Source organism: Polypterus senegalus, chromosome 5 (assembly GCF_016835505.1).
Source record: "Polypterus senegalus isolate Bchr_013 chromosome 5, ASM1683550v1, whole genome shotgun sequence".
In the NCBI taxonomy this organism is placed as follows: Eukaryota; Metazoa; Chordata; class Cladistia; order Polypteriformes; family Polypteridae; genus Polypterus; species Polypterus senegalus.
The window spans coordinates 147,019,790-147,033,101 of NC_053158.1; the positions used below are offsets into that span (position 1 = coordinate 147,019,790).

At 37.1% G+C, this 13,312-nt stretch overlaps 1 protein-coding gene across 2 annotated transcripts in view; it reads left to right on the plus strand.

Annotated features, from left to right (window-relative positions):
• Positions 1-3,734: 3,734 nt before the first annotated feature.
• lztfl1 (leucine zipper transcription factor-like 1) overlaps positions 3,735-13,312 on the plus strand; it is an 80,172-nt gene continuing 70,594 nt past the window's right edge. For both annotated transcript variants that reach the window (XM_039753469.1, XM_039753468.1), the window contains exons 1-2: positions 3,735-3,943; positions 7,248-7,372. In XM_039753469.1, coding sequence (XP_039609403.1) covers positions 3,941-3,943; positions 7,248-7,372 — 128 coding nt within the window. In that variant the 5' untranslated portion in view covers positions 3,735-3,940. The remainder of the gene's footprint in view (positions 3,944-7,247; positions 7,373-13,312) is intronic.

The window sequence follows — 13,312 nt, forward strand, 5'->3', positions numbered from 1 at the left end:
TAATTGTAAATTCATTTGTTTTATATCTCAAATAACATTTAACATCTGTTAAAAAATTTTAAAGAGTCATTTTAATATATCACAAAATATACCTGAGGTATCTCAAAAGGAACAGGAACTTATTTTTAAGATATCTTGAAATGCATTTGACATGTCTTAATGAATATTTCAAATATGTGAAAGTGACCAGGATGTGATTTTAAGGTATCTTGAAATACATTTAAGATATTCTGAATCAGATGTATTATCAGATATCTATAAATAACTTTAAGGTATCTAAAAATGCATTTCAGAATATCTTAGAATGTAGTTTGAGAAACAGTATCTTTAAATGTTAATTTGACTTTTCAGGTAAGCCAGTGAGTCAAATCTCTTAACAAGGCTCTGGAAGAGGATAGTTTTGATATCTTTCAAAAATGAATAATTATTTATTAATTTAGATATCTCTCATAAATGAATACTCCAACTTAGTATATGACAATATCTGAATTATAATAGTGTTTCTGATATATAATGAACTGTTTCAGCAGGCTGATTATGTTTCTTTTTCTCAAAATAGTTAATCATTCTGTCAAATAATTTTAACCTGCCATATACTCCATCCATTCAAAGCAAATTTGGGTGGAGCAGAGATTATTCAGCAGTACTGGGTGGAAAGCAGGAACTGACTCTTTATAATATCTGAGGAATCTATTATACCTAAGTGGAAACACATGAGAAGAATGCACAAATTCCACCCACACTATGTCTTGGCCAGGATTTGGACCAGATACTTAGCAACTTTGAGACAGCAGGGCTAACCACTCAGTGAGCATGCTAAATAACAGCTAACTGAATTAAAAGTTAACTAGGTCAAAGCCATAATAAAATGATGGGAATGACATTCACATTTAATGTAATAACAGAGTGGCACACTGATTTGCACTGCCGCCTAAAGTTCCAGGAGAATGGGTTCAACTCTGTGTCTGATCAACATCTGTGTGGAGTTTGCATGTTCTTCCTTATCTATGCTGATTTTCTCCAGCTACTCCAGTTTTCCTCCCACATTCCACACACATGAAAGTTAGCTTACCTCAAAGCAATATACTGGCCATGTACTAGTGATGGTGTGAGTGTGCATGAGTGTGCCCTGTGATGGACTGAAATACTGCACAGGGATGGATACTATGACCCTGAAGTGGATTAAGCACATGTATGGAGGGCAAAATATTATTTCTCACTATAATAATGTTAATTTATGAACTTATTCACTTTCTAAACCACCTTATTCTAATACAGGGTTGCAAGGTACTGTATAAGAAAGTTGCACATATAGTTTGTAACATGGTGTGATAGACATAATGGATAGATTGATATCCCGACTGGGATGGAGTATGGTTTGTTAGCCTGCCAGGAAGCTACTACAGCAGGATAATGAGGATGAATGCATACCCTGGCTGGGATGGTTCCTATTCCCTTTCCCAGTCTTGAAGAAAATATAATAGATGAGAGCGGGAGACTGCCTACCAAGAACAGTTCATCCCCAAGTATGATAGGTGGCAGTGTTTCTCTGGCATGCTCTCGATTTGGACACCCATAGGGTTTCAAAGGATTTCAAGTTCAACAGGGCAGCCCTGGGTGCTTGCAAGAGAAGACTCCCCAGTTTCATGGAGGTTCAGCGCTTCCTGCATGCAGTGTTGTAGCACCAGAAGTATTCTAAGGTCCAGCATAAAAGAAGCTGCTTCACCTCACTCAGGGAACTGGAGTTGGTGGACAAAGCTTGCCTGGAGGAAGGGAGAAAAGAATGGGAGAGAGTGACTAGTGTTTGCAAGACAACCTGTAAAGGTATTATTGCAAATAAAAGGTCATTTGAACCTGGGATTGGTGTCTGTACAGTTGTGTCTGAGGTCTGGAGCTCTGAGATGCTTCCAACAGGTCACAATGGAAATTCTAATCTACAGTAAACAACTGATATAATATAAAGGGCTGTTTTAAATGCTACAGTTAAATTAAAGCATTGCAGAATGCATTCATAAACAACTGATTTAAAGTGATTTTTGAAACATGTTTCTCCCTGGTTTCAAATGAACTGGGTGATCTGACTTGTATAAAACTGCACATACAGATCACAATTATCTACAGTAGGTATAATGGTTATATTTTAGTATTGAAATGTTGTTTTTCTGTAGAGGTACTGTGTGCATATTGAAGGGTTATAAGTTACACTCTTGCCCTCGGTGATGCACACAAACACCTTATACTGCTGAAAAGGCTTACATTTTTGGTAAACCTGTAAAGAATTAGGTCTAAGTAATATCTCACCCTGTGCAGCCTATAGGAGCAGGATTTGTGAAGTCACTGCAATTTAAGTGAACATGATAGGAAGGTGCAGTTTATACTATACAGTATGTACTAAATGCTAGCCACCAGTCTTGTTCACAAAATGTTACATTTCAAGAATAAAATCACAGTTTTGATGAAAGAAATATATTCAGAGCAATATAGCTCATCATTTCCTTCTGTATTCATCAAATGTTACAAAAAGTATCATCTCAGTGAGATTTAAAGGTCTCCATAGAACTACTTTCATCCAGGCTTATTTCTTTCATTGTGTTTACAGATCTCATTGGGAAAAAATACTCAGGATTTGTTGTGAAACTTATTTTTGATCATCTTCTACCTTTACAAAAACAGTATGGGATGGGTTCTATGCGAAATGCTAAGGCTTAATTTTACCCCAAGCATCCCATCTAGATTCAGACACCCACTGTATAATAAGGCTGAATATTCTGGTAAAATCTTGTACTTACATATTTAATGTTTAAATTAAATTTTACCTATGTTTATTTGTCCTTATCTTTCTGTTGGTCTTTCTTACATGAAATTTGACATTTTCTGAATTGTATAAACGTAAAACGCGTTAATTCAGTATTAACCTATGGACTCCAATTTTTGACCTCACCCAGATAATAAAAATTTCTTCGGTCTGCAGAAACATAATCCACCGCATCTACGCACGCCGCATTGTAACCCCTAAACGTTCTGATTTAGTTCCATACCGCCGACAATGCAATAGTCCCAAAAGTATATTTTCTTTACATATACACGATTTGGGTATCGTCGTATCTTTGGCATTAGCGTAAAACCAAGGTCTCCAGCTCACATCTTGCCGACACAATTGACCCAGCCGACTGATCTCAAAAAATCTATGCGACAAGCAGTTATCATCGGTATTGTATGCAGAGTCTGCGTCATCAGTGTGCATTTAGGACTGCAGAGTTTCAAGCACATATTTAATAGAGACAAAGTTTTTCCCTTAGTGGCCACCTTGAAGCCCTGTCGTCAAACTAACGCGGATCGACTTGCCAACAAAGCACACTTTTATCTGCAATGTTGCCACTGCACCGGGAAGTCTCCGAATTCACCAGTATCACATACCAATTTCAATGGTATATTCGTGAAAATGGCATGTCATTCGCAGGAAATTTTCCAGGTCCCTAAATAATATCGCCCATTGCCTACGAACATAAAAAAGTCGTCACTCTCAGCTGTGAAGTCGTTTTAATCCATGCCTCCGAACTAACATGAAAATACATAATTAATCGGATTGATGGTATTTCACAATCTGTTTAGCGTGGAATAAAAAACAAAAAAATCCTTAACAGTTCGCAAAACAACTCCTCAACGCTCGTAACAGACGTTGAGGTGTCTTGAAATCGAGTCGCACAGAATTTGACGTCAGCAGCTGTTGCGTAGCAGCCGGTTGTCAATGTGTTGACGCTGTCTGTTTCCAGGCGATGGATGTGGCTAAGCGTCTCGCGGGTGCATAGCTGAAGGACTAGAGAAAAGGAACGAGAGCTTAAGTTTTTTTTGTTTCTTTCTGCTAAACATCAAATGTACAATTTTAGGGCTTTTTTTTGCTAACCCAACTCGTATGAAAACCTGATAGCCGACATCCAAAATGGTGAGTAAATGAAAAATCCCAACCACACAAATCCGCAGGCCAAGCAGCCCCAGAGCAAGAGTTGCAATCCGTCTCACTCGGTCGCGACGAGAAGTGTACAGTTGACCTACCCAGGACCTTTAGCACCTACTGATAAGGAAATATTTGTGAAGCAACCACAGCAAAAATAATGATTGCAGCAGTGTTGGCACTGTTCAGTACAGTACCCAATCCTGCCTCAGTGCAAATAAAGTAGTACACACTACATCTTGGTATTTCAGAAATGTGAATCCTTTTGTTGACTGTTTATTGTAAACTGTAGCAAATGGATGAGATGGTTTCCAAATACATTACAATAGCTATAAAAAATCAGTTTTATAATTAAACCCTAGATGCTAATGACATTCTCTTTACTATTGCCCTGTAGCGCCGTTTTACTCATCTAAACTTCTTGATTAAATTGCGCATGTGCATCTACTGCCGGTATAGGTTAGAGTAGCTTATTTTTTGTTATTTTTCTTAATAAATGTGTGACTAGTTAAAGAAAACGGAGGTGTGTATGTTCACTGAATAAGTAGTCATCATTCAATTATTAATCTTTTTTATTGTTACAGGATAAAAACAGGGCAAATATTAAGAATCAGCCTTGGCTATGACATCCGTTCATTGCAGGGCATTCTCATAATTAATTTCAAACTGTTGATTGCTGCAGAGACGGTTTAATCAAAGTATATGATTATATACAAGAGGTAACCTAACCTTAAAACTCAAGTTAAAGTGATGGGCTATTACTGATGTTGGAGCTACCTAGTGTTTGGGTGAGATGGTTTTTAGTTTACTACTAGGTTGGCCTTTGGAAAAACACATTGTGGATTGCTTCAGATAGCCCATAAATTGGAACCTAATAAATAATAAAATTTGCAAGTGGCACATACTATTGACAGTTTTACCTGCATCGACTTGAGCACCTTCAATACGTTTGAAAGAAAATGTGATAATTTGGGGTCACGTGTTATTGCAGTGGTTAGCTATGATGCCTTAAGTGATGCCAGCTTCTTGGTTATGTTGGAGATTTAGGTAGTTTGGCTGGAGCTGGCAAGGCTAGGAATGGAGTCTTCACCAAGGCGAGTGTTCTACTTCCTTTGGATTATATTTTTCTGGTACTTGAATTATATCTGAATACTAGAGGTATTGGGTTATTTAGTGACTCTAAATTGGCCAGGTTTAAGAGAATATGATTATGTAAGTTAGTGTTCTCTATTATGGACTAGAGTTTCAAGCAGAGTTTCAAGTGCTTAGTAAGGTTCTTGACTTGTGCCCAATTCAGCTGGAATTCCTTTGGTCCTCTTGTGACCTGTTATTATTATTCAGGTACTGGAAGAATAGATTAACTACATTTTTATGAAAGTGTTGTATCTTTTCAATATTTTGAGGGTAGAATACAAACTGTATTATTTTAATATATATAAAAAAACTAGCCACTACATGTCAAAGACAGGTAATAAGAAATATTTTTAAAATATCCTTTTTCTTACCCTATGTATACTGTTGGTGCCTTTCCTTGGTATTCACGTGTATCTGAACATGTTTTTACCGACATTCCCTTTCTCAAGCATGTTCCCGTAAAGCCTGCTTCTCAGATTCTGTCATTATTTTCAAGTTGTCTTTCTTGCCTCCTGTCCAGTTTTACACTTTTTGTCTGTGATGGCGATTCTTTCATTGTGTGCCTTTACTTCTCTTTATGTATCTCACAGTTACAGTTCTTCTTTTGTCACATCACCAAAGTCAAACTGAGCAATCAGATTGCTCTGAGGGACTGAACACAGAGACTTTAGAGTTTTATCATATAGCACAGGGGTGGCAAACTCCAGGCCTGGAGTGCCGCAGTAGCTACAGGTTTTCATTCTAACCCTTTTCTTAATCAGTGACCAGTTTCCACTGCTAATTAACGTTTCCCCCATCACTTTAATAGCCCTGTTAGAAGAGTTCAGCCCACTGAATTGATCCCTTTCTTTATTAAATAACAGCCAAGCAGAAATGAGATGTGACACAAGCTAACGGACGACCAGCTAAACTGGGGCTTCAAACTCCAACCTAATTTCACTCCAATCACTTTCTTGGTGAGAAGCCAATTCTTGCTGTTAATTAAACCCGTTATTTAATTCCATGGCTTGTTGCTGCTCCCATTCTACAATAGTGCACATTTCAAAAACTGTTGTTTTTCTGTTCTTTCTAAAAGCACCATCAAAATGACCTGAGAAATCAACCTTAGATCATCGCCTCTCTTTAATTTCAGATATTGTATAGTGGACACAGGGGAGCTGGTCATGTGGTGGCTTGTTTTGTGTCTCATTATAGTTTGGCTGCTAATTAAAGAAAAAGAAACAACTATGGGGCCTGAGTCAAGTTAATTAAAAGAAGTAATCAGCAGCAAAAACTAGTCACTAATTAAGAAGATGGTAAGAATGAAAACCTGCAACCACTGCGGCACTCTAGGCCTGGAGTTCACCACCACTGATATAGCAGATAGCAAATAAACTATGTTCTATATTTTGTGGTTAATAGTTAGTTTAATCATCTTATTAAATAATCTAGTCATTCTTTAATTTGTAATATTACTCATTGAAAGTACAGATAATATATAAGGATAAGGAATATTTTATATACAAAAATATTTAAAAACCCATTTTCTGCACTTGGATGAATGTACAGTATGTATGTTTAATTTCAGAAATGGAACGAAAAAGTACAATATTATGTGATAAACTGGGGAATAGTTATCTGTTAATAACATAATATTCTGAAACATAAACAACTCGGAATGTATTTCTCTTTGATCTTAAAATGTGAGTTTGTGCCTTGACAAATATGTTATCAAAGGAATCACTATGGTCACTACTTCTTTATTTCAACAGTTTCTGAGGCATTTTTTTGAATATTCAAATTCAAGCTTTAAACAAATATCATGCCAGTTGCATAAGAGATGATGAGGTTAATGATGTATGTGATGTTTTGAGATTTATTGGATTGAGCTAAAATATGTGTAAAAACATTAAAAAATATTTATATTTATACCTGATTTTCAACAGATAAAGCCCAAACCAGTGCCAATACAAATGTATATAGGAAATAAAATGTAAAGAAACCATCATATCTTGAATAGAGAAAAAAAATTAACTAGGTTACATTTGTTATATGCAGTATACAACAGTTATGAACTTACCTGACACATTACTGTGCCAAACACAAGGCTGAACAATTAGAATAATGATGTGTAATGCCATTAATCTTGAAGGTTGGTGTAATTTTTTTTTCTCCTTTACAGGCAGAACTAGGAGTGAATGATCACCATCAAAATGAGCTCATCAACTACATGCGATTTGCTCGCTCAAATAGAGCTTTGAGACTAAAGACAATAGATTCTTGCTTTCAGGACCTGAAAAGCAGCAGGTGAATTTCTTTGTCTTTGTTGATGTGACGTTTATCTCATTTTCACATTACCAAAGAATTATGAACTACTGTACTTATTTAATGCACTAAAACTGGATCGGATATTTTACCAATTTTAATTTAAATTCAAGGTTGTTGCAGCAGTATTTTTGAATTCCAAGATACAGTATTTTCCTTTTTGTAGAAATTTAATACATGTATGTGTATACCTCTTGCATATGTCTAAACTGGTAAAATATTCATTGATAAATGATGGACCAAAGCAAAATACAGTAAAAGATATGTTTCTTGGGATTAGAATTATTTTATTGATCTTTCAGGATTTGTTTAATCACAACATTTTTGGTAAATGTATGGAGGTCAGATAAAATATTATTGAGTTTACAATGTGTTTATGATACAGACTTGGATAGTGTTAATGGCTTCTGCCTCTCATAAGTGCCATCTTTTTCAAGGAGCTACTTATGGCTATATTTCAGCAATGTATTTGGGTGTTTCACTGGTATACTGTGACTGGTAAAGCACCTTCATCCTTTGAACATTTTGAAAATTACCTTGTTCTGATTTTTCTACTGATTAATTTGTTCACTGTAGCTGCTGCATTTCTCTTAGCTTATCTGAGCTTTGGGCTTCTGAAATGATAGTTCAGGACCTCTGCACGAACACATCTTGATTAACCCTAATCCTCAGTTATAACAAGGTATTTATTTAATGTCGGCATTACTACTTTAAAGCTTCTGGTTATAATCTTTATGAAAATGCTTTTATTTTTGCTCTTCAATGACACCTTCCATCTGAACTAATAGCTAAAGGTAACACACAGATATAAAGAAGCAAATTTTATATATATACTAGCAGAATACCCACGCTTTGCAGCGGAGAAGTAGTGTGTTAAAGAAGTTATGAAAAAGAAAAGGAAAAATTTTAAAAATAATATAACATGATTGTTAATGTAATTGTTTTGTCATTGATATGAGTGTTGTTGTCATATCTATATATCTATATATATATATATATATATATATATATATATATATATATATATATATATACTGTATATCTTATAGGGCTGGGCGATTTTGCCTAAAAAATCTTCGATTTTTAAAGAAAAATTCGAGTTTCGATTCGATTTTCGATTTTTTTTTTCCAATGCACTTAAAAAATGGCTGCAGACATCAGATATAGTGTCAAAAGTGCAACTTTATTGCTAGGATTGTCCTCAAGAGTTAAAATGCGTAGAATCCCAAAACAAAAAGTAAATGAGGCTCTGTCATTCAACAATTTCAAGCTTTAACCCAGGTTTAAGCAAAAGTGCAACAGCTTCACAGTAGCTTAAATTTTCTGTTCAAGAAATCAGATAATTACAAATGTTGTAACATATAACATTACAATTAAAAAAAATAAACTCTTCTCAGTATAGTGTGAATATAAAAAATGAAACATGCCTGTGGCAGACATATAGCCTGCTCAAAGAATGAACAAATGTAAACTTTTATCTATAACAACAAAACACGTGCTTGTTAGATCTCTGAAACATTGTGCATGCTCATTCTAAACATTTTTTGCAAGAAAGATGAGCCTGTCCACAACCTCTGGCTTAAGGCAGGCCCGGTTGCAGGTAACTATTCCCCCACCCACACTAAATACCCTCTCAGAGGGGCACTAGTGGCTGGAATAGAAAGATATTTTTAGCCAGTAAACTTAGCCTTGGAAAGTTGGGCTGATGCAGCTTCCACCATTCAAGAGGATCTGTGTCTGGCTCTATGTCTGGAATAAGGAAATACGTTGCAAGCTCAGTCTCAATTTTTGTTTTCTCAGATTGTGGGTGTGGCGTGGTGGATGGTGCACTGTTTTTAAAGAAGGCACCCAGAGTCATTTTCTTTTTTGGTGGGGTGTTCTCTTGAACAGCTGAGGGACCAGCTTCCTCTGTGGTAGAGTTGCAGAGAACAGAGATCTCAGACACCGCTCTTTTTTTGACAACTTCCAGTTTGCTTGCATCAATGTAGGTTGTACGGAACCTCGGGTCTAAAAGTGTGGCCATGTCCAAAAGTTCCTCTTTCTCCAAATCACAGTATTTACTTTCGAGGTAACGCATGATGTTAGCTTTGATTGTTTTTGTTAGCTCCAAATCTTCCTCCTCTGGCAGGAGGAGACTTGTTTTAAACAAATGCAGCACTGGTTTGATGCATGACACACTGACATATGATTCCCCTGACAGTGCATCAGTGAAGTCCTGGAGAGGTTTTACTGCTTTGTTGGTGGCTTCTAATACTTCCAAATCTTGCCACGTGGGAACAAGATGACGCATTTTCTTGTCCGCACCCAGGACACGAGTTATTGCCTTCTCTTGCTCAAGAAAGCACTCAATCATCTTTTGACGAGACCCCCAACGTGTTGGGGATTCTGAGATCAAAAGATGCTGGGGAAGTCCAAGCTCAGCCTGCACCTCTGTCATGTCTCGCCTTTTTTTCCAGCTGGAGGAGAAGGCTGATACAGCTTTTTTGCAGACCCCTATGGCCCGATCGATCCTTGGATCCTTCACACCATTCTCTGTCATAAATGTGAAAAGATATTTAGTGTATTTTTTGTCACTCCAAGCTTAAACTATATATTTGATTATGTGAGTTTTCAAAATTGTTTTGTACTTTTATCACAATTTTAATAGCTGTAACACAGTTTAATACATAATGTATAATGAATGCAGATTAAGGAAAAGTCAGGTTTATTTATGTAACCCAGTCTATGTGTGTAAACCAGTTGAAATATATACCATGTTCTGGCTATTAAATTATAAGCAAACAGTACTTTACAATGTGCAAGTATGTGCACCTATTTATTCTTACACCAACTCTTACCTATAGCGTTGTGAGTCTGTGGCCAAAACACTGCAAGCTGGGCCAGTTGTTGTCCTTAAGGGCTTTTATGATGTTGGTGCCACTATCAGTTGTTATGCAGACGAGTCGTTCCTCCGAAAGTCCCCAGGAGCTGAAAGCGTCTTTTAAGCCATGGGCAATTATGTCACCAGTGTGGTTGTCGGGTAAATACGCTGTCTGAAGGCAGATGCTGCGCAGAGTCCAACTAGTGTTGATGTAGTGAACCGTCAGACTCAGATATGGCTGCATCGTCCGGCTGGACCACAGGTCCGTTGTGGCTGAGTAAAACTGCATCTCCTCCAGCTCACTGCGGATCTTTTCCTGAGTTGTATTGTACATGTGAGGCAGCGCTACTTCGGCGAAATACTTGCGACTGGGGACAACGTACCTCGCATCTAATACTTTCAGCATGTGATTAAAGCCTCGCTTTTCGACAGAATAACTTGGCAGCATGTCTGTGGCAATATAAAACGTGATCGCCTCTGTAATCGCTTTCCATCCGCTCCGTTCTTATCATAAGGTACACAGTTTGTAAAGCTCTCTGGAAGTGTAGTTTGCTTTTAGCAGGTGTGCTAGAGGAGCCGTTTTAAGCTCACGGAGTCGGCTGCACTTCTCCCATTCTTCGGGATGTTTATTCCTCAGGTGCTGGAAAAGATTTGTTGTACTGCTGCTTCCAGTAGCAACAGCCTTGAAACATATTTTGCAGCAAGGCTTCTTCTGTGTTTCGTCTGCTGCATCAAAACCAAACCAGTTCCAAATTACGGAATTACCTGTGCCTTTCTTTGGAAGTAGTTCTCTGCTACACGCTGCCATGTTGTTTTGACTGTGTTAGGCGGGGCGGGGGCTGGCTCATATCGCGCTATGGTAACCAACAAGGACGAAACGCGGAAAAGTCCGAAAAAACTATTGTGGCAAAAAACTTGAGTTTGCAAAATAAAAATCGCTTTAAACTACAAAATCGATAAATCGATGAAATCGATTTTTTGCCCAGCCCTACTATCTATCTATCTATCTATCTATCTATATATATATATATATATATATATATCTATCTATATCTATCTGTATATATGTATATCTATATATCTATATCTATATCTATATATATATATATATATATATATATATATATATAGCAAAATACCGTGCTTGGCGAGAAGTAGTGTGTTAAAGAAGTAATGAAAAAGAAAAGGAAACATTTTGAAAATAACGTTAACATGACTGTCAATGTAATTGTTTTGTCACTGTTATGAGTGTTGCTGGCATATATATATATACCTATATATATATATATATATATATATATATATATATATATATATATATATATATACGAACACACACACATATAAACATATATATACACATTATATATATATACACAGTGAAACCTTGGTTTGCGAGCATAATTCGTTCCGGAAACGTGCTCGCAATCCAAAGCACTCGTATATCAAAGCGAATTTCCCCATAAGAAATAATGGAAACTCAGATGATTCGTTCCACAACCCAAAACTATTCATATAAAATGATTAATACAAAATATAAAGTAAAATACATAATACAAATTAACCTGCACTTTACCTTTATAAAGAATCATGGCTGGTGTGAGTTTCTAAACTCATGTGGGATTCCACCCAACGGGACAACACGCGGAAGAGCGTCCCAAAGCAATCGCAGTCTCCCAGCACTGTAGCAGTTCGCCGTATAAGCGCATCCAAAAAGATCGCAGACATGCTATAAGCGCCTGTCATCAATGGGTCATACAGGGAACATTATAAAGATCCCGGTACAATAAATAACAGCGCTGTTGCTGTTTCAAGCTGAATAAAGCTGGTGTTAAAGTACTGAGACTCAGCTTTGTGTTTTGGGGAGCAAGATGGGGATTCGCATTTCACAGCGCACACACACACAGTCACAATGCTGTAGTAAACAGATGTTGACTAAATGAGTGAGGCACACAGACTCAGACGGAGAATAGGAGAGATTGCCAGAGAGAGAGAGAGAGAGGATTGAGACGCGCTGGGCGGGCGAGCGAGATAGATAAGAAGAGAGAGAGAGAGAGACGCGCTGAGCGAGCGAGATAAGGAGAGAGAGAAGAACCATCAGCTCAGTTGTGATCACATAACGCTCACCAGACAAAGTGTATCCATACTACTCGTATTGCAAGACATCGCTCGTTTATCAAGTCAAAATTGATTAAAAATTTTTGCTCGTCTTGCAAAACACTTGTAAACCAAGTTACTCGTAAACCGAGGTTCCACTGTGTGTGTGTGTATATATACATATACATAACATACATATATATATACACATATACAAATATAGACATATATATATACATATATACACATATATATATATACACACACACACAAGAAGTTATGAAAAAGAAAAGGGAATATTTTAAAAATAACGTAACATGATTGCCAATATACAGTAATTGTTTTGTGAGTGTTATTGAGTGTTGCTGTCATCAAGGATTTGATTATCATTATTTCTTTCAATCAGGTTTGTATTTGTAGGATGTGTTGTGTTCAAGTTACATTCCGTGTTTGTCAATCGTTGTAAAGATAACAGGTTTAATTCATCGATTCGTTTCTTACTGCATCAATAAACAGTTCGTCTTCTTCTTTATCTGAGACCTGACACACTGCATGCACAGGTTTTTTTTACACTGTCTTCCTTTAGCGGGACATTGACTTTTTTGCTTTGTTTCCGCAGTAGCTGCACTTATGAATATGCTTGTATGTATCAGACGTTTCATATTTTTTTGCTGCCTTCTCAATTGTGTAATTCGGTTTTTGTTCAGCACTCTTTGGAACTGTTGCTTTTTGTCTGTGCACTGCGTCAGTTCACGTGAGCCACTCGGTGTACATGCATCGAAGTTTCCCAGCTGTGCTAGTTCCATGTCGTGCTATGTCAACGGCCGTATTTAACGTTAGCTAAGACCCGGCACTTAAAAGTTTCTCTCGCAGTTTCGCTGAGTTTGTGCCAAACACCACCCTGACCATCTCATCTTCGTCTGCATAAGCACAGTCCTTCACCCGTGAATATTTAGCGGCAGTGT